This window comes from Schistocerca americana, chromosome 1 (assembly GCF_021461395.2).
Source record: "Schistocerca americana isolate TAMUIC-IGC-003095 chromosome 1, iqSchAmer2.1, whole genome shotgun sequence".
NCBI classification, from domain to species: Eukaryota; Metazoa; Arthropoda; class Insecta; order Orthoptera; family Acrididae; genus Schistocerca; species Schistocerca americana.
In genome coordinates, this window is record NC_060119.1 from 585691608 (window position 1) to 585714719 (window position 23112).

General features: G+C 43.6%; 1 protein-coding gene across 1 annotated transcript in view; it reads right to left on the reverse strand.

The window, feature by feature from the left end:
* Nucleotides 1-23112, reverse strand: part of LOC124578916 (odorant receptor 67a-like) — a 68924-nt gene that overhangs the window by 42527 nt on the left and 3285 nt on the right. Inside the window, exon 2 of the mRNA XM_047131235.1 lies at nt 6127-6225. Within this exon, the coding sequence (XP_046987191.1) occupies nt 6127-6201 (75 nt within the window). The 5' untranslated portion in view covers nt 6202-6225. The remainder of the gene's footprint in view (nt 1-6126; nt 6226-23112) is intronic.

Here is a 23112-nt window from a genome sequence, read left to right on the forward strand (position 1 = left end):
TTTCGAGTTATTCAAGAAAAATGTACAAAAGTGATATAAAATGTGTTTATCTCGGAAACCATTCGAAATAGGGCATACTTCCATATGCAGCATTTTGGTCAGATTCATTAATACTAACATCCCTCAAAGCATGTACCTGTCCTCCTGACTCACCCTACGCATATATATACGAGGGTAAGTCAATTATTTTGCGCAACGTAGTTATAAAATTTAATTGTAATCAAATAGGTAACTTACAAGAATATCATTTTTGGACATAGTCTCCTTGCGTTTCAACGCACTTTGTCTAATGTTGTACAAGGTTTCTGATGCTCTCATAAAAGAAGGTTCTCGGTTGAGCTGCGAGCCAGGAATGCACCGCTTCTTTCATTGCTTCATCCGAGGCAAATCGACGGCCCCTTAATGCCTGTTAGAGTGGACCAAACAAGTGATAGCAGGGTCAAGATCGGGACTATATGGAGGATGATCCAGTACTTCAAATTTGAGTTTGTGGAGCGTTTCTGCAGTGTGGGGAGCAGTACGAGGACAGTCATTGTCGTGTAACAGCACAACACCTTTTGACAGCAATCCTCGGCGTTTGCTTCGAATTGCAGGCTTTAGCCTGGCAGTAAGCATCTCACTGTGAGGTACAATTTTTATTGTTGCACCCCTTTCCCCATAATGTTCCAGTACTGGACCTTATGCGGCCCAGAAAACCGTAGGCATCAGTTTTCCTGCGGACAGTTGGGTCTTGAGCTTTTTCTTGCACGGCGAATTTGGATGTTTCCATTCCATACTCTGCTGTTTGCTCTCCGGCTCGAAATGATGGATCAATGTTTCGTCACTAGTAATGATCTTGTCTAAGATGTTGTCCCCTTCATTACCATAGCGATTCAAATGTTTTTTGCAGATATTCAAGCGCATTTGTTTATGCAGATGTGTGAGTTGTTTTGGGACCCATCTTGCACAAACTTTATGAAACCCAAGTTTGTTGTGGATGATTTCGTAGGTAGAATCGTGATTAATTTGCAGACGGTATGCCACTTCGTCAATAGTTAATCGTCTGTGTAAGAGAATCATTTCACGTGAACGCTCAATGGATTCTATATTTGTGACGGTAAACGGTCTTCCGGCTCCTTCATCGTGTCGGCCACCATTTCGGAATTTTTCAATCGATTCGTAGACACTCCGTTGGGGCAAAACACTGAGCGGACCAGCCAGGATTAACAGCATGGCAGCGATAACGAAACTAACCTAGCAGCTTCAAAATTGCGAAGACATAACAACCAAAAAACAAATCATGCGTCATCAACGTAAAAGTATAGTTCAAATGGCTCAAATGGCTCTGAGCACTATGGGACTTAACTTCTGTGGTCCTCAGCCCCCAAGAACTTAGAACTACTTAAACCTAACTAACCTAAGGACATCACACACATCCATGCCCGAGGCAGGATTCGAACCTGCGACCGTAGCAGTCGCGCGGTTCCGGACTGAGTGCCTTAACCGCGAGACCACCGCGGCCGGCAAAAGTATAGTACTACCAAAATAAACAAAAATATAACTAAATTGTGGATAGTAATTGACTTACCCTCGTGTGTCCTTGAGACATTTCGCGGATGATACTATGGCACACTGATCAGCCGAAGCCGGAACATTATGACCACATATCTAATAGCCGCTATGTCCAACTTTGTCACGGATAAAAGCGGCGACGCGTCGTAGCATGGAAGCAATGAGGCCATTGGTAGGTCGCTGGAGGGAATTGGTACCGCAAGTGCACACTCAAGTCACCCAATTCCCGTAAATTCCAGGGAAGTGGTTGATGAGCTCTGTGACCACGTTCATTCAAATTCCAGATGTGTTATATCTATTTCAGATCTGCACAGTTGGGGGACCAGCACATAAATTGGAACTCGCCACTGTGTCCTTCGAACCACACATTCACTCTCCTAGCCTTGTGACACGGCTAGTTATCTTGCTGAAAAATACCACTGCCGTCGGGAAACATGATTGTCATTCAGAGGTGTACGTGGTCTGCAATCATTTTACGATACTTCTTGGCCGACATGGTGCCTTGCACGAGCTCCACTGAGCACATGGACGCCCACGTGAATGTTTCCCAGAGCATAATGGAGCTGCCGCCAGCTTGTCTCCGTCCCGCAGTACAGATGCGAAGGAGCTGTTCCCTTGAAGACGACGGATTCTCGCCCTCCAGTCGGCATGATGAAGAAGGTGTCAGGATTCGTCAGACCATGCAACGCTCTGCCACTGCGCCAACGTCCAAACTCGACGGTCATGTTGACATTTCAGTCGAAGTTACCGGCGTCGAGGTATTAACATTGGCACATACATGGGTCGTCGGCTGCGACGGCCCATCTTTACGGAGTGTTCGGTGAACTGTGTGTTCAGACACACTTGTACTCAGTCCAGCATTAAAGGCTGATGTTAGTTCTGGAACAGTTCACACCCGTCCAGTTTTACCAGTCTGCCCAGAGAACGACGTCCGACATGCGTAATGAGGGGTGGCCGCCAAAACCCATGACGTGTTGCAGTCATTCCTCGCTAGGTGACGTTTCTGTCGCCTGGACATGTTTATATTAATAGTAGGGCGGTGACCATAATGATCTGGCTGGTCAGTGCATACAGAGAGGTCGTAACACAAGAAAACTGAAGCGAAATACAGGAAGATATGCAGAGTATCGATGTTTGGTGCAGGAACTGGCAATGGACCCTCAACAGAAACAGAAGTGGCCCTCAATAGAAGCAACATAACATACTGCCTGCATATAGATAGAAAGACCCATTATTGTATGACTGCATACAGAGCGATTGCAAGTGAGACCACCACATACGATAAAGACAGACGCCAGACAGGCTCATTGGAAGAATCCTCAGGAAAGTCCATGAACGAAGGAGGAAGCTTACGAAACACTTATCCTACCAATACTTGAATATTTCTCGTCAGTCTTTGATCCGTATCATATAGGATCTATTCGACAAATAGGGAACATCCAAAGAAGAGCAGTACGTTTCCTTATAAGTTCGTATAGTAAGCGTGAAAACGTCACGGAGATGCACAGTCAAATCCAGTGGCAAACGCTGTAAGAGAGGCTTTCTGGAAAATGATTTGATTTACTGTCAAAGTCTCGGGAGCGTACCTTCCTGGAAGAGTCAACCAATATAAATAAAATTAAGACGGGAACAGGAAAAGAGGGCTGCACAAAGTATTCTCCTCCGCTTACCGTGAGGTGGCTTGCGGAATATAGATGTAGATGCAGGTGAAGAATGTGTTGATAATTTTGTATTTGTCGATGGGTCCACAATAAACCTGTGCGAAATGCAATTCAGTATACAGGGTGTAAATCTTAAGTTGACAAACCAGAATAACTCGAAAAATAAGCTTCACATGAAAAAATGTGTAGAATCCAAAGTTGACTATTTTCGAGGGGGACATCTGCTGGTGCTATAATTAGCCCGCCACACCAGCCCCCTGGGGGTGGGGCGGGAGGCAACTTTAAAACTTCAAATGGGAACCCCCCTTTTTTATTGCAGAATCAGTTTCTACATAAAAAACTACGTACATTTTGTCTTAAACATTTGTTTTGATTCTTGTAAGTTGGCGCAGTAATTCAAGAAATTCCATGTTCTCATTTTTCCGTGGAAAATGGTTCCGGATAAATAAAAAGTAGGATGTTTGGTTAGTTAGTAAGCTAGTCAGATGATATGTTTATGATTTGTTTGATAATTAAAAGTTGTGTGGCCTCATGACCACGAAACAAACGAAACTTAATCCGAATCTGCGGAAAAAATTAATACAGTACTTGGGCCAGCATTTTTAGAACACTCATTCCTCTCTCTTAAACCCCACCCTACGGGGAGAGAGGGAGAGTTTTAGTGAATCAAAATTTTAAAGTTGCCTCCCGCCTCACCCCTAGGGGGCTGGGGCGGCGGGCTGATTCTAGCACCTGCAGCTGTCCCTCTCGAAAATAATCAGCTTTGGATTCTACACATTTTTTCGTGTGAAGCTTATTTTTAAAATTTATTTTGGATTGTCAATTTAAAATTTACACCTTGTATAAGCAGCGTTTACACAAAGCAAAGTCGTATTTTACTGTGCAGTTGTAATTTAGAGGGACAATATTCAGCTGTAAAGTTATGCTAAGTCTCGCAGTTGGATGAATAGATAATTTTGCAGTTTTGTAGATTAGAGTAGAAGTATAGTATACACGTAGTGGGCACCTGTTTAGTCCATACGCATAAAATTACGGGTATTGTCACTAGGAAATTTATAATCTCTACACGCTTCGTAAATCAATAATACACGACCACTTCTGCTAGATATGTACGATAAAAAACGTTTAACAGCAAATTTAGACCGCTACGCATTCGTATAAATTAATATTTTGAAAGAGTCCAATACGTTGCGGTCGTTTTGGAAACATAAACACTTACTGTAAATAGGGGTATGCATCAGTGTTCTGTACAGCCCATTTCGAAGAATATGGTCAACAAGCGAAAGCCTGCAGAAGCTCCGATCACATATTGCACTCTATCTTTTCTTTTTAAAAAAATAAAAATGCCGGTATGTAATGTCACTACATTTCCTTTCAACCTATTAATTCTATTTATCTGTTTTCCTGTAGAAATGCATTTAATTAAGTAAAGGAGTACTTCTTCGTGAGGTCAATTAAATGCAACATAGCCTAATAAAATGAACATTCTTCTTACTAGACTTATAGCTGTGACTTCTAGTGAAATAAAATTTCACCTCATCGTTAAGATAAAATAATACTTTATAAAGCGGAAAAAATTTGAACGGAATGTCCTCTTGTTGAGTCAGGTATTGTAAATAAATTTTTGTTTGAAACTTCATGCATATGATTAAAACATCAAAAGAATGTAAATTATTAATGATATCTTATTCTTTCTTTTAACGTATGTGTAAATCCATTTACTACTCTTTGTGGTATTGGGTTGTAGCTAAAAATGCATTTGCGGTTAGATGAGTTGTGTGTACGTAAGACCACGGTGGGTGGAAGACTTCAGCTAAATCAGAAAAATTGTATCAAAAGCTGATTTTGGTACTCAAATCCTTGTCACTTTTCTCTGTTTTATCCCTCCTTGTCGGACCCTTTCGTACGATAGCAGGATGGTAATCTCCAATGCCGTAATTCAGATTCACTTGCTACTTTTCTGAAAGCTTCATCATAGAAGTTGTGAGTAGATAACCAAACAGGGTCAAATCTCTGTCCTTTTCTGAGGATCTAATCTTGTTTTCGGGAGTCGGAGCTTGCGCATGATGGATACTATTCCAATCTGGGTTTTTTTTTTCAATTCTGTAGTGGTTATGCCGTACCTGCTAGGACATAATCGCTTACCCTGAAAACAGGGACAGGATAGATTTGTTTACGCCGTTTGTCTGTGTCATTTGTAATCTTTTTACTGCGTATTTCTGTGCTTCAGCTGATAGCGCCTTGAGATTTTGGAGTGGAGATGAGAAATAAGCCTAGCTTCTGCACGTGGGAAACCTCATAAAAATCACATTCAGGCTGCCCGGTATTCCAGATCAACGTGCATCGATCCGGATCAATAACTCGATACTGGTCTCACTAATCACCCTGTATCGCAACGTAACGCGCTAACCCTTAAACTAGAGTTGCTGGTTTAGCATGGACAGTAAATATGGCGCTATTATTTTTCAACAGGAGAAACACAAATTACCATGGCTGTACTAAGAGATATTTATTTCGTTGGAGATATTTATTTCGTTATTTGCCTGAAAATCATTGTTTCCTTACACCTTTCAGAACTGTTCTCACAGTCAGCAATCAGTGTAACTTAAATACTACATCGATTAATCACTAACAGTATTAATTTTTTTAATATTTGGTAAGTGCCTATGGCACTAAACTGCTGAGGTCATCGTTCTCTAGACTTATACACGACTTAACTTACGCTAAGGACAACACACACACCCATGCCCGAGGGAGGACTCGAACCTCCGGCGGGGGGAGCCGCGCGCAGTGTGGCGATACGCCTATGACCGGGCGGCTACCCCGCGCAGCACACTATTAATGACTAAAGTTAGTTTACAGTAACATTAAAAAGACGAGACATCTTAGTTGAGGATGCTTAAATGTTTCTTACCTCTGACATGGTGAATATTAAGAAGCATACATCCAGCACGTTGGTGAGAATCAGTACCGATACTGAGTAGTCCATAATTGTCTGCAGCAATCGACCATCCTGTATCAGAAGAGGCATGGTTACTGCGACGCTTTCCCTCAGTTTTAAACGACTCGAAATATGTGCCACAAACTGTACACATTCAGACAAATTGTGATTTTCACCACTTACGTTTGACACAAACAGCACTTAGCTCAGGGGAATTTTGTATGTAACGTGGCCATACGATTCCTGCAAGCAGTTGACTGTCTTCTCTCAGGAATAAAGTCAGATGTAAAGATTGTCGAGGGCAAAATAAGTTGGCTACACGTTGAAGGAGTTTCATGAAATCGTTGTTGTTACATTCTAAGAGTGAATCGTGAATTAACGTAGGACCCACGTTTCGAGTATGAAATTTAGAAGACGCTGGAAATCCTAACCGCTGCATTGAGAGGCGAATGTCAAATACGAATGTACAAGAACATCATAAAACAGTCAAGAACTGGCCTTCAGAATGAACCAGATGACTTTGTGAAATAGGCTGCAACTCCACAGTTAAACGATATTTTCATCGAGAGGAGCCAAAGTAAATGTCTTTGCAACCGTCCAACCGAAATCAAGCTGTGGAAAAACTTGTAAATTCCAACATCGATAGAGAGATTTGATGTCGATTGATCGTTAGTGAATCACAAATTCTGATAGATACCTTTTGAGGTGTAAAACGGTTTTGCGATACAGGCTCTGAAAATACTTCGAGAAGAGCACAGGTTGTGTTCACGAATTTACGATCGGGCGAGCATTTTCTTGCAATTCTTTAAGAAGACTCACTGCTATATAATGCATACCAACGTGGTTTAATGATGTACTTTTCTTTTCAAATGTTGCAAGCTTGTGTAAGCTTAAGCCAGGAGAATAACCAATAAAGAAACGCACACCATATTGGCACTAAAATAACGACCAGTTGTCAGTGTAGAGAAATCCGAATTTGTTACTCTGTCGCATATGAACATTTCACTGATGGAACCACAAGGCAGCATGATAAAGGCATCAGTAGGTACAAAATGAACCATTTCATAATTCAATGTATTGGAAGTCCCGACCGCAATTTTAAAAAAACTGAAAATAAATAATTAATTCACTTCAGCTCACAAATCATATTTTCATGCCTTTTTAATTTTTAAATTGACGCTTTAAGCGAGCATCTCTTTTCGTTTCGTCATTAACGTAATTACATAATCAAATCACGGAAACAGCTTGTTGTCGATATAATTGTGAGTCTTTTGTGTTAAAATTCTAAATACGTAATCACTAAATGGCTTTTTGCTGACATTATCACAGAGCTAAGCCATCTGCTTTCAGTTTTCATAATAACAGTGGCACATTTTGCGGCACAGGTCTCCTCATTCAAAATGTGACTTTCTGACTTAACCTGGAAGACATAACATGCACCGCAACCAGTCTCCGCAGAAAGAAATGGAAATGGGCGTATGGGACCGTTGGCCGGGAGGCCCCATCCGGTGTAGGTCGGCCGCCATGTGCAAGTCTTATTTCAGTCGACGCCACATTGGGCGACTTGCGCGCGGATGAAGCGGATGAAATGGTGATGAGGACAACACAGCACCCAGTCCTCGAGCAGTCCGCCGGAACCGAATCCGCGCCCGCTTGCATGGGAGGCTAGCACGTTACCACTTAGCTAAGCAGGCGGACGTCTTTACAGTATAATCCCTTGACATTTCTCTTTTTATTTGCCTGTCACCTTCGTCGTCCGAAGTCGCTGGATCACACACACTACATTGCTCTCTAGGTGAAAATAGAACATAAGAACAGCCGCAGATTATTTCAGTCAAATTCATCTGGGTGTGTGATATGATAAAACTAACGATGTATTGGCTGCTATTGCAGGCGGCTACCACGGAAGTGTTTTTTTCATAGACAAGGTAGTGACGCATCAAGAAAAAAAAATTGAAAAGTTAACACAATACACTGCCGAAACAATATTTTTTCAGTGTACGAACAAACGCTGTGAAATATCGTAAACCCAGAATCACACGTGGCCAATCTAAAGACACAGACCAATTTCTCTAATATACAACAGCTACTTCAACATGCCTCCCCATGTGATATTTCACATCCATCTAAACAGTTTTTGATGTTGCTGAGCAACAGTCATACAATAGTTTTTAAATTTTTAAATGAAAACACCGCCATATGACTGTATTGTTGTTTATTTAACTAAGACTTAAGTTTCGGCCTTTTATGCCATTTCCGAGTGAATGATTTCATGTCATTAATATAAAGTGCGGTGTATACATTTAAAAATCATATCCATCTGTTTCCCGCGCGAAAAGCATCTGCTTAGAAACGCTACTACTCTATAAATACATTACGTTTATATTACACTAAAGCGCCAGAGAAGCTAGTATAGGCATGCATATTCAAATACAGAGATAAGGAAACAGGCAGACAAGTGTCTGGCGCAGTTCTATATCGCTTACTGCTGCTACAATGGCAGGTTATCAAGATTTAAGTGAGTTTGAACGTGGTGTTACAGTCGGCGCACGATTGATGGGACACAGCATCTACGAGGTAGCAATGAAGTGGGGATTTTCCCGTGCGATCATTCCACGATTGTACCGTGATTATCAGAAACCCGGTAAAACATCAACTCTCCCATATAGCTGTGGCCGGAAAAAATCCTGCAAGAACGGGACAAACGACGACAGAAGAGAATCGTTCAACGTGATGGAAGTGCAACCCTTCCGCAAATTTCAGCAGGTCTCAATGCACGTTCATCAACAAGTGACAGCGGGCTATCCATTCAACGAAACATCATCGATATGGGCTTTCGGAGCCTAAGGATGGACGTTTATTGGTATGGAGACAACCTCATGAATCCATGGACCCTGTTCAAGCTGGTGGCGGCTGTTTAATGGTGTGTTGCGTGTGCAGTTGGAGTGATATGTGCCCCTGATACATCTAAAAACGATTCTGACCGGTTACACATAAGCATGCTGTCTGATCACCTCATCCATTCCCATCCATTGTGCATTCCGGCGGACTTGGCCAATTCCAGCAGGACTGCACCACACCCCGTAAGTTCAGAATTGCTAAAGAGTGGCTCCAGAACTGCTCTTCTGAATTTAAACACTTCCGCTAGCCACCAAACTCCCCAGACATGAACATTATTGAGCATATCTGAGATGGCTTGCAGCGTTCTGTTCAGAAGAGATCTCCACCCCCTCGTGCTCTTACGGATTTATGGACAGCCCTGCACGATTCGTGGTGTCAATTCCCTCCAGCACTACCTCAGGCATTAGTCGAGTCCATGGCACGTCGTGTAGCGGCACTTCTGCGAGCTCTCTGGGCACATACACAATATTTGGCAGGTGTACCAGTTTCTTTGGTTCTTCAGTGTACAATAAGCTCTCTTACCGACCTAAGGGCACTAATATGTGTCAATTGCAGTTGGCAGCCAATGGTTAGAGCACTGACTTCACAGTTACAGATAGTGTGCATAAACCAGTTATGTTGGCCACTGATGCAGCGTACGTATGTATCGTGATAACCGCGTCAACTAAGGCTTGAAGGTGGTGTACTGAAGTGCCGAAACTGATAGCTACACAATAAATAAGATCGTAAGGACGGCTGTAGGTGTTTCACTTTCTCACAGTAGTGAACGGCCCTGGTCTTCAAGACCTACGGTCAAAAGGATGGACATACAAAAAAAAATGCTTGCTGCTCGTGTTGAACACAATGTATTGGTGGTATGTCCTGCTTTCAGCAGTGATCTCTGGAACATGCCCATACCTGTAGACTAGGTTCTGGACGTCCCCGTACCATAGACGCACGTCAAGATCGACGCGTTGTGCAAACAGCGCTGGCAGATCGATCACCATCCAAAGACGAAATCCGGTCGCATTCTGCATCTTCTGTATCATCAGCGACCACTGGGAACCGTCTGCTTACATCATAATTAAGGTCACGAGGGCACCTTCCCAGACTGTGACTGACACCACGACACCGGCAAGTATGACAACTCTGGTGACGTGAAACAGTTGACTGGAGAGTGGAATGGAACTCTGTTCAGTGATGAACCTGCTCTGACTGTATGCGAGTAACGGAGGTACGCGTTTATGGCGTAGACCTGGTGAGCTTCCTGTTACAGAGTCCACTCTCCCACGACACACAGGTTCCATCCCTGGATTCATGGCGTGGGGGCCATCGTTTACAGCTCGTGGTCAAATCTGGCGTTTCTCCAGGGTAAATTAAACAGTGCCCACTTGATTTGACAGGCTGTTACCCCGTGCTACTGCCATTTCTTCGACAGGACAGCACATGTCCACATACGACTATTGCAACGTAACGTGCTCTTCCTGGTGTACAAGAATTGCCTTGGTCAGTGAGGCCACCAGATCTCTTGCCAATGGAACACTTATGTTACATGAGAAAGAGTGAAATTCTCGTTCTCCAGGGTGAGAAGCTTAAGACGGCATGCGAGAATAGACGACTGCGTTGTCGCGAGAGGGGATGTGTTATGTATTGGTGTGACTGTTTGGTCACCCTTCACTGTGACATGTGTGTTTCATGTGGCGTGAATATCTTGTCATATACTCCTTACAAGACCTGTCACCTCACTTGTCGACAAAATGACCTTGTCCTTGGACGTGTTGCATTTTTCCCGGGAGTGTATTTGCTGTAATTTCATTGAACCATGGTAACCAGAGAAAGGAAAAGTAGCTAAATTTCCCCTGAAATTCTAAATTACCGCAGTGTACGGTCGATTATGTCGTTCGGTTGCAGTGGTTCGATAAAAATTATTTTCTTTCAAAAATGTTCCAATGATGAATGTAGATAATGTCATAAATGTTGTAATGAACTTAATTTAATACGAAAATTAATTAGAATGTAGCCTTTAACTTGCTTTCGATTGTCCGTACCGATGTAATTTAACAGCCGTGTATCGCCAGCAAAAGCACTTGTCTCCGACATTTGCTGTCATCAACATGATGCCATATGAAACATTCAAATCACCACACTTCGGGTAGGCTGGAATTCATTCGAAGCAGCTTAATGTATAAATTAGCCCACCGAGCCTATTACGACACCGTGAATGATATGCGTTCCTGTGTTTGAATGACAGTGAAATTTACCTTAAAAGCAACGCGGTGAGCCGAAACTGTTTACTGTCACTCACATTTACCCACATGTTCAAAAGTATCTAGAGAGTTCCGCACCAGTCAGCTAACAAAATTACAAGGAAAATTATGCTGTTGTTAGGAAAATTTGCTATTTAAAATTAGAATGTAACTTTAAATACTACACAAATATCAGTAAATAAATGAAGACACTCTGGACTGCACGAGCCGGTCAGGAATCAATCCCGCATATACACGTCATCTTTTCTTGTGGAGATTAATGGAGAAGGGGCATTGTACTAAGGCACATAACTCTCTGAAAAAGTAACTGTTTTATGATCATTTTGTATAACAACCTGAAGAATTCGCTACAGAAAATTTCAGTCTTCAGCGGTTTGTGCAATCTTTTGGAACTCCATCGCAGATTAAAACTGTGTGTTGGATCCGTCCCAGTCCGGCACACAGATGTAATCTGCCAAGTAGTTCAGTGCGCTCCAATTCGTCTTGCGCATTAGAGGGGATTGTTGAAGCGGTATACCAGTAACCATGTTGTACTTTCAATTCTACGTTTTAGTTATTGTCCTACGCTCTATGTTGACGTTCCGTATTATGGATGATTTTCTGTACTCTCCCTTGACATTTCTTAACCTATTCGGCGAATATTCCTAGGTCTTGTAACTTTCTCTTGAAAGATGCCATTAAAATCCACAAATTGCTATACAGTTTAATAGTTAGTAAACACGGAACTGTACAATATTTCAGTTAAAGCCACTGAATTCCCTGCAACGTAATTTTAATTTAATCAAACGACGCTGTGTAGCATAGGTCGCTGAAGTATGTTTATATTGTTGAGCTCGCCTTGTAGGTAGCCCATTTGCAAAACGAAAATTTTTTAAAAAGCTGAAGAAAAATCAACGTTCGACGCCCCGTCGACGACAGGGAAATTAGAGACAGTACAAGCTAGGCTTGGCAAAGGGTGCCGAAGTAAATACTTTTAAAGGAAGCGTGCCTGCATTAATCCTAAACAACAAGGCACAATCGCGGGAAACCTCAGTCTGGATAGCCATACGCCAGTTTTAACAGTGTCTTAACCAATGCGACACCTTTCTTAGTAGAACCGGTTCGATGCCAGGTGGCGGAGGAAATTTGCGCGTCGATGTCTGTAGTCTGCAAGCTCCGTTACGGTGTTACATGGAGTGGTACTTGAGGCACAGCCCGGCCGGTGTGGCCGTGCGGTTCTAGGCGCTTCAGTCTGGAGCCGCGTGACCGCTACGGTCGCAGGTTCGAATCCTGCCTCGGGCATGGATGTGAGTGATGTCCTTGGGTTAGTTAGGTTTAAGTAGTTCTAAGTTCTAGGGGACTGATGACCTTAGAAGTTAAGTCCCATAGTGCTCAGAGCCATTTTTTGAACTTGAGGCACAACAATCATTTCGCTTCTTCCCAGTTCCACCCGCGATGGTACGTCGAAAAGGGAATTGTCGATTAATCGGTGCGTTATCTCTAGTTTCTCGGATTTTCTCGTCGTGGTCAATTCGCAGGACATACGACGTGATTTCGAAACGATACTACAATTTGCAGGGATGTCAGAGAAGTGTAAATGTATCACTCTGAGGCAACGCCCTAGTTCGAAAAAGACAAAAAATTGTTCAAATGGCTCTAAGCACTATGGGACTTAATATCTGAGGTCATCAGTCCCCTAGACTTAGAACTACTCAAACCTAACTAACGTAAGGACATCACACACATCCATGCCCGAGGCAGGATTCGAACCTGCCACCGCAGCAGCAGCCCGGTGCCAGACAAGCGCCGAAAGTTGTAAGCGAAAATTGTTCTTATGTATCTGATAGTAGAAATCATGTACTGGCACTGTTGTTGCTGAGACTGTACGGTGGGAAACTTTCAGAGGTGGTAGTACGGACCAAACCAAGAAAAAACATCTAGTAAACGTCGACCCTGAAATGCATGCCTTAAGAGCTACGAGCATTAGTTCGTCTTTGATACTGTGGAAAGTCTTTCGCACTGAAGAAGTGACCATAGCTCTTAAGGTATGTATTTACTACGCACTAAGTGCGCTTGAACAGGATGGCTTTCATACAGGGATCTTTGGATGGCAAACCAATGGGACTTTTTTATTAAGATTTCGGCTTATAATCATTTATTAGATGTCACAATAAATAGTCGCGTACATTGCTACTTGAACACCACAAACGAAGAGTTACTTTGACCAAATTTTTAAAATAAATGCAGCAACTGCAATTGTAAAATTCCTCAGAAATCTTTCAACAGCTGATACCAGTAAACTTTTCAGTTTAGGTAGAACGAATGAACTTCTAAACCTTTGTCAGCAAGAAATACTTCCTGAACGATGAATAAACGAATTAAAAAAACTTAACAGCAGTGATGTAGACTTTTGAGGAAGTTACTTAAAACATTATCACACCAAAGACGAATACAAGGGAATTGTTTTTTAGCGATACCTGACTTGGTTAGAAATATTTACGAGCAGCTGACATCAGTAATGCACTTAATGTTCAGTAATTCACAAAGTGACTCAATTACAAACAACCAACAGTTTACCCAGGTCACTGCCCAAAATGCAACGTCGTACCCTTTATGATATGGTCAGGTCTAAGGCCTTCGCTCGAATACAGGATCTACAATTAATCAAGTCACATTAACAACGACTAAAGAAATCAAATCGGTGGGGGGGGGGGGGGGGGGGGCTTGCTAGTGGCGGCTGCGTACCAGACTGAACTCATATTCACAGGAAAATACGCCGGGGAGCCACGCCTTGTGCCATGGCGTCTTACAATAAGGATACTCATAAGTTAATCACTACAATAGAGAAAATAGCACTGGTAAGGCAATCGTATAACAAGGTTTTCTTTTTTTTTTTTTTTTACGCGGTCTGCAGTGACGGGCGAATGACCTGAGAATTAGGTCAGTGGCATGCATTTGGAAACAGTAATGCAAAATTTAATTTTGAGATAACCGATGGTCGCAATGGCTGGCCATCCATTCGTGAAACTTGAAAATCATCCATTAAGTCGCTTTACTTTAAACGCGAGCTGAGTTCCTACTTTGCTTAAACTGATGAAAAAAAACAGTAAGCTACACCGTGCAGCTTTTCCTCAAAGTTTTCGAAACAGTCATCAAGGCGGCGCTTGGATTACTCTCTCTTGGCAGTGCAGCTAAAGAGACCATAACAACACTAACTTCGTAGCAACCAGGAAAGTTAGCTGGTGCTCACTCGTTATGGATCAGCAGACAGCCGCTAAGCTCACGGTGTTCAGGTTGACGCGGCCACCACTCTCATCCCGACCCCTTCCTCTGTCCGGGCGCCGGTTGCCGTGTACTACGGTGCACTTCCCCGGCTCGGCCGACAGCTCCAGCACTCGTTGCCCTGCTCGAGTAAGCTCAAGTATAAAGCAAGCAAGCAGCCTGGCACACATCAGTCACGCCCTCTCTTTCTGCAGGTTTCTGCTGTAAGCCAGACGCCGGCTACGCGCCTGCGCACCACTTACGAACGCAGTTTCATTCCGTGCGCGTGGCCTCCGCCCACAGTTACCCGGTCCAAACACTCCCAGCGGCGTTGACAATCGACAGGTCGGCAACAACCGCATCAGTATTTTACAGCCCATGTTTACTAGACCTTTTCTCTAGTTTGGCCCATACTACTAACTCTGAAAGTTTCCTACCCTACAATCCTAGCAACAACAGTTCCAATATGTGTATCCCAAGGTCAGAGGTATGAAATGATCTCTGCTCATAAATTCCGACTAGGTCGTCATCGGACCAGGGTCCCTTACCTCGAATTGACACATTTACCCTTCTCCACCAGCCCTGAAAATTACCGGAATAACATTTTAATAAGTCACAGCTGCAAAATACTAACGCTAATTCTTTACAGACGAATGGAAAAACTGCTAGAAGCCGACCTCGGGGAAGATCAGTTTGGATTCCGTAGAAATGTTGGAACACGTGAGTCAATACTGACCTTAAGACCTATCTTAGAAGAAAGATTAAGAAAAGGCAAACCTACGTTTCTACCATTTGTAGACTTAGAGAAAGCCTTTGACAACGTTAACTGGAATACTCTCTTTCAAATTCTGAAGGTGGCAGGGGTAAAATACAGGGAGCGAAAGGCTATTTACAATTTGTACAGAAACCAGATGGCAGTTATAAGAGTTGGAGGGCATGAAAGGGAAGCAGTGGTTGGGAAAGGAGTGAGACAGGGTTGTAGCCTCTCCCCGATGTTATTCAATCTGTATATTGAGCAAGCAGTAAAGGAAACAAAAGAAAAATTCGGAGTAGGTATTAAAATTCATGGAGAAGAAGTAAAAACTTTGAGGTTCGCCGATGACATTGTAATTCTGTCAGAGACAGCAAAGGACTTGGAAGAGCAGTTGAACGGAATGAACAGTGTCTTGAAAGGAGAATATAAGATGAACATCAACAAAATCAAAACGAGGATAATGGAATGTAGTCAAATTAAGTCTGGTGATGCTGAGGGAATTAGATTAGGAAATGAGACACTTAAAGTAGTAAAGGAGTTTTGCTATTTAGGGAGTAAAATAACCGATGATGGTCGAAGTAGAGAGGATATAAAAAGTAGACTGGCAATGGCAAGGAAAGCGTTTCTCAAGAAGAGAAATTTGTTAACATCGAATATAGATGTAAGTGTCAGGAAGTCGTTTCTGAAAGTATTTGTATGGAGTGTAGCCATGTATGGAAGTGAAACATGGACGATAACTAGTTAGGACAAGAAGAGAATAGAAGCTTTCGAAATGTGGTGCTAGAGAAGAATGCTGAAGATAAGGTGGGTAGATCACGTAACTAATGAGGAGGTATTGAATAGGATTGGGGAGAAGAGAAGTTTGTGGCACAACTTGACTAGAAGAAGGGGTCGGCTGGTAGGACATGTTCTGAGGCATCAAGGGATCACAAATTTAGCATTGGAGGGCAGTGTAGAGGGTAAAAATCGTAGAGGGAGACCAAGAGATGAATACACTAAGCAGATTCAGAAGGATGTAGGTTGTAGTAGGTACTGGGAGATGAAGAAGCTTGCACAGGATAGAGTAGCATGGACAGCTGCATCAAACCAGTCTCAGGACTGAAGACCACAACAACAACCAGCCCTGAAAGTTTCTAACATCATCGCGGAATCACCCTGTATATAAAAAGAAAAAAAAACGTTCCTACCCTTTTGGACCACTCATGACCGACCGCCATGTCATTCTCTGCCAATGGCGTTCCTGCATGCCGCCCGGAGGGTCGCGGGGTCAGGCCACCGCTCTCCCGACCATTAACCAGCTACTCAGTTGACATCACGAGGTTGAGTGCAACTCGTTCCAGACCTCCCATCAAGTAGAATTCCCTATCGATACTGGGAAACAAACCCAAGTGTTCCACGTACTAGCCAGACATACTAACAACTGAGCTACCGAGACAGACGAGACGTATGCGGGAAAAGTAATATGTTGCCAGACTATTCTTGGAACATATGCTCTCCGAATGTTCACACTAAACCTCCCCGTGATGCACAACGTCTCTCTTGTAGCATCGACCAAACACGTTGGGTTTCACAATCTCTTCTACTAATTCAGCGTAGTAATGATCCACGACAGGTAGGTAACATTCAAGAATCTGTTGCATGATGGTTTCATCAATTATTGGTTGTACAAGTGGCGTTCAGTAAGTAGTGAAATATATTTTTTATGATACCATGTTGGTTTTGCCCAAGATACCAATACACCCTCTCTTTTGGCTACAAAACCCAATTTTTAAACATAATCCCCGTTCAACGCGAACAGTCTTACGCCATGTTATTAGAACGGCTTGTGTGCCCACATGGTACTACTCTACTGGTCGACGTTGGAGTCAAGGAATTGTTGTATCAATAACCTCCTCATCATCTATGTACTGCTCCTCGGAGTGCATCCTTCAATGGGTCAAACAGATGGCGGTCACAAGGTGCGAGATCCGAACTGTAGTGTGGATGAGGAAGGACGGCCCAGCGGGTTTTGTGAGCTCCTCTCGGATGTGCAGACTTGTGTGAGGCCTTGCATTGTCGTCATGAAGTAGATGTTTACTCGGATTTTTGTGGTGGCGAACACGCTGACGCCATTTCTTCAATTTCCTCAGTGTAGTATAATACTCTTCAGAGTTGATCACTGCGGTACGATTGAGAACGTCAACACCTTCAGAGTCCCAGAAGACCGTCGCCAACACGTTACCGGCCGACGGTGTGTCTTTGAACTTTTTCTTCGTAGCAGAGGTGGTGTGGCGCCACTCCATGGAGTGACGTTTTATTTCCAGCTAGAAATAATGAACTCTCGAACTGATGAACTCATCTTTCATCGCCTGCGACGACGTTCAACAAAAAATTGTCACAAACAGCCACGTAACGTGCACGCAATGCAGCACAGGCTACTTCGTTACTCTTTATGGTCTACTGTGAGGCGCCGAGGAGTTTAGCTGGTATATACCTTTTAGTACCCCAACCGGTGGACGAGTGCGTCAGCACTACCAACAGAGGCATCCAGTTGTGCAGCGGGGTATCTGACTGTGGTCCGTCTGTCACCTTGAATGAGAGTATCCGCACTTTCTAACATAGTCACAGCTGTGTTCGGCCTGCCGGTAAGCGAGATGTTTGTGCGACCTTGTTTCCATTATGACAGATGCCCCGCCCAACGACTTACCATTCTTTTGTTCACTGTCAGGTTTTCGTAAACGTTCTGCAAGCGCTCATGAATATTTGCGATGCTCTCATTTTCCACCACAAGAAACTCACATCAGAGGTCATCAGTCCCCTAGACTTAGAAGTACTTAAACCTAACTAAGCTAAGGACATCACATACATCCATGCCCGAGGCAGGATTCGAACCTGCGACAGCAGCAGTAGCGCGGTTCCGGACTGAACCGCCTAGAACCGCTCGGTCACACTGGCCGGCGCACCTCGTTACACTTTGAAGGCTACGTATAAAGCCTCCGCTTATCGGAATTTCTTAAAACTGTAAGGGCTGAAACAGAAATATTCCACGATGTCCCACAACGAAAACTAAATTTCTTGAACCGAAACTGAACGAGAAAAAAAATGTGTTTCATTACTTATTGAACGTCCCTCCTACATACAAGGGGAACAGGAACTCCACCAACAAACTTGCAGAAGTGTTAGTATGGGTCATAAAAAAAGAAAGTCTAGTAAGCATGGTCTCTAGAATGCATACTTTAAGAGCTATGAGCATTGTTCAGTGAAAGAGGTGTGTTTCGCAGCAATGAAGATGGACAACTGTTGATACAACTTATGGCACGCACTTTACCGACTGGTACGTAGTACTAAATAATCTCTCGAACGAATGTCTCATGAACCACTTATTTCCTGGACAAATTACATTTTATTAACATTCTTTCCGTGTATTTCCGACTGTCATATGATTTTCCTATAAGTTTTATGGCGATCATTCCACTTTGAACTCTTCGGACTGGATGAAGAAGAGGTACTAACGAAAAGTTCCGGATCATCAGACTAAACGCCAGCGTCCCGGATTAGTTTACATATTCTTCTGTAGTACCCCGTGAAGTATGGGCATGTGACGCTCTGTTGATAGCGATAAGTTCGTGGGGTGGAGACGTTTAGCCCTGCAGCCGCCTTGACGAAGGCTGTGTAACGGCATCTGGTGTCTCCCTCTCCCTTTTGTTTTTAAATAACACAAACTCTACACTACGCTGTACGTACACCCGTTACGATCAGCTACAGTAAGAAGATACCCTTGGGACACAACTGCTAGTCGCCTCGAGAAAGGGTCAGTCGTGGTCGGATTAAGAAAACACTTTCCAATTAGACGGCTCGGGATCTCCCAGCTAACAATCCCACGCTACTAATTGTTTGTTTGTGAGCTTTTTCCAGAGTACGACATGCAGTACACTACACATGATTACCTATATTCAGGTTTTACTGCTGTGGAGATTTTCAAGTGACATTATACGTACATCGTCCAGTAAGTTATAAAATGGATCGTAGTGAATTCTTCGGAACCCTTTATAAAACTATCGTATAATATTTACTATTTCCAGAGATTAGTATCCCACACGTCACCACATTCCTTTTCAGAACAATATACACTTCATTCCAGTTACTGCGTGAAATAAATTTATTAGTTCAGTTGAAATGGCTTAAAAACCTCCATTTAGACAACCTTGTGAGATATTCTCGGAAAACACGTTTATCGACAAGAGGCCAAGATGTTGATTTCATTGTGCAGTTATTCGTCAACTTAATAATTTGGAAATTTCAAAACATATATTTCGGTAGGGATTTCAATAGAAACAAGGAAACGCTCTTTTGAGCATTTGTTACTAGTTTCCGAGTTTTGAAGTTTGCTTCAGCATTTTTTCTGTGTTACTATTGAGAATACACTAGTGTGCAAAACGTAAGGACGAAAGTAACTTTCTCATGACGTGTCAGTGCCAAGTAATTTTGTTCGATGAAACTTGGACCACACACTGAAAGAACTGCTGGCGCATAGCACAGAAGGTGACTGAAAGATACATCCAATATGACGAACGGATATGACACTTTCGTTCAGAGACAGTAATTACACTGAAGTGACGGCGATTCACGATGGACCCCTAGACATTACAAAATGTTGCTAAGGAGATCTCGTGGTAGTGCGTTCCATTCTTCCACCTGCACGATTTATAACTACTGCGGGTTCGCTGGTACATGCGGACATGCTATAGTAAGTCTCCGTAACACATCGTGCACGTGCTCGGTGAGGTTTAGGTTGGAGAAATGGCAGGCCAGTCCATATGCCACATTTCCTCTCGTTCGGAGAGCTGCTCCCCCGGCGCTGTTCGATGCGGTAGAGGATTGTCATCCATGAAAATGAAGCCCCGGTGGAAAGCACCCCTGAAAAAAAGAAAGAAAGACGCTTATGGGAAGGGAGTATAGTGTCACAATAACGTTGACCAGCGAGTCTGCCTTGTTCGAAGATTTGCAGGTCCGTACGCTTATGTATTATTATGCCTTCCCCGACCATGACACCTGGATTACCTAAGCGGTCAAGTTTGACAATGTTCCTGGGTGCATTGCGTGTTCTCACCTCTTATCGTATGAGAGTCCGCCCCTCGTAGATGAGTGGTCAGCGCGACGGAATGTCATACCTAACGGCCCGGGCTCGAGTCCCTGCTGGGTTGGAGATTTTCTCCGCTCCGGGACTAGGTGTTGGGATGTCCTTACCATGAACATTTCATCCCAATCGACACGTAAATCGCCGAAGTGGCGTCAACTCGAAAGACTTGCACGAGGCGAGCGGTCTACCCGACGAGAGGCCCTAGCCACACGGCATTTCCATTTCCTATCATATGAGAGTATGTTCAGCATTGTCGAACACGACAGTTCTCGTGTCCATGTGATACGGTGTGGGGGGCCATAATGTTGCATGGACTTCTCCAAATCTTTGAACACGTAAAATTCAACTATCAACAGTATTTTGATACTCTACTCCTTCCCCGTGTGCCTTTTTTCAGAGGTGCCTCAGACCCTGATATCATTTTATGGATGAAAATACGCCACCGCATCGAAGAGCGCTAGTGGAGAAGCTCTTGGAAGGAGAGGATACTCGACGAACTGACTGGCCTACTCGTTCCCCCTCCTCCCCCCTCCCCAACTTAAATCCCAGACAGCACGTTTGGAATGCATTAGGGAGACATATTGCAGCACGTCACATGTAGCAACAACCATCCATCAGTTGTCAGCTGCGATGATGGAGGAATGAAACACTCCATCACGAGAACTCCTTATCAGTCATATGGTTAGCATTTGAACACGTCTGCAGAGCATGCATTGCCACCTGTGCTGATAACACACCCTATTAACAGCCATTTCTCGCTTTTTGTAATCTCCATCATGAATCGCGGTGACCTAATTGTCATTACTACCTTTGAATAGACGTGTCATTTCTGTTCGTCTCACTGTCGTATTTTCTTCAGTTATCATCTGTACTATAATGTGCCAGTTATTTCTGTCTAAGTTCCAGTTTCTCGACCTATGTTACTTCGTAGTGGTACTCATGCGAAAGTTAATGCGTTCTTAACTTTTGCATTCCAGTGCGATGTTTTCTTTTGTTGTTGTTTTTTCACTGTTGTTTATAGGAATTCTTTTTCTCCTTTTAGTGTGAGAAAGTTTGCAAAAGCGTTTGTGATACACCCTGTGGAGATGAAGGTAGCACAAAAGGGAAAAGAAAAATTAACTCGCAGAATTAATACTGTTTCACCGGGAAATAATGTACTCGGTGCAGCCAAGTAAAAATTCAGACACCTTCCGTGGGAAAGCAAGAAGCAGAGGAGGAAATCGAGTCAAGCCATAACAGCCAGGCGGAATTTCAGCAAGAGGAGTCTGCTGATATTTCAAGTATTACGGGCGCACCACGAGCTGGTTACCTCACTCGTGGCCAGACTGGGCGGTCAGGGAGCCAAATTACGGACGCAGCATAAATACACAGCAGCCACGACCCGGAAGGCATGATTTCCCCATACCCAGGCCGCCTACAATAGATTATTTTCTCTTAACGATGTCTAACTTGGTGACGAACGTTTAATTCTACAAGAGACAGAAGATAATTTACAGAGACTGTCATTTAGAAAGTAGACATCTGAATAGATAAGTCCAAAGCATGCACATTTAGGGTCAAGCACCCTGAGATCCAAATTTTTTATAAATTATAAGCTACTAGAACAAATGTGGGAAGTATTATATATTATCAGAGGGACCGAGACGTGACTGAAGATTATGAAGCTACTAACCATCTCTGAAATAGTCGTTAAAAATATCAATGGAACACAATGCTAAGACATTATGACCACTGTCCATCGCGATGTTAGATGCCTGCTGGAGGCGTTGCTGGTACTTCGCGGGGTAACGAAAGTATGTAAGCGAAGCAGACATGGACGGAGGATCACACTAGCAAAGATATGGACTGCAAATGGAGAAATCCATTGAGATAAGTGGCTTTGACAAAAGGCAGATTATTATCACGCATAGCCTGTGAACGGGTACCTCGGAAACGGTAAAGTTGGTCGAACGTTCAAGTGCTGTCGTCGTGATCATCTACGGAAAGAGGTACAAGGACAGCGAAACTTCCCCTAGGCCCTGAATGGTCGTACGTCCACTACTCTTCACGGAACGTAGGGTTTGGAGGCTTGTCTGCTCTGTAGAAAAGGATAGACGGTGATCTGTGGCATCTCTGACGAAACAGCAGACTGCTGGTGCACGCACAAGTGTATCGAAGCACACTGCTCATCGTACAGTGTTGAACACCGAGATCCGCAGCAGGTCACCCCTAAATGTCCACAACTTAACCCAACGGAATCACCAGTTACGATTTGAGTGGGCACGGGACCATCGGGATTCGATCTGGCAGGTTAAAACAGTATGCCGGACCGAGACTCGAACTCGGGACCTTTGCCTGTCGCGGGCAAGTGCTCTAGCATCTGAGCTACCCAAGCACGACTCAAGCCCCGTCCTCACAGCTTTACTTCTGCCAGTATCTCGTCTCCTACCTTCCAAACTTTACAGAAGCTATCCTGCGAACCATGCAGAACTAGCACTCCTGAGAGAAAGGATATTGCGGAGACATGGCTTAGCCAGAGCCTAGGCAATGAAAACTTGTCGGCTCTTCCGGTGAATCACATTTTTGCTGTACCAGGTCGATAGTCGTCTCCACAAACGCTGTTATAGAGCTGAAAGGACGCAGGCTGGTGGGAGCAGCTTTATGCTGTAGAAGACATTCTTCTGAACTTGCATGAGACCTGTGGTATTAAACGAAGACAT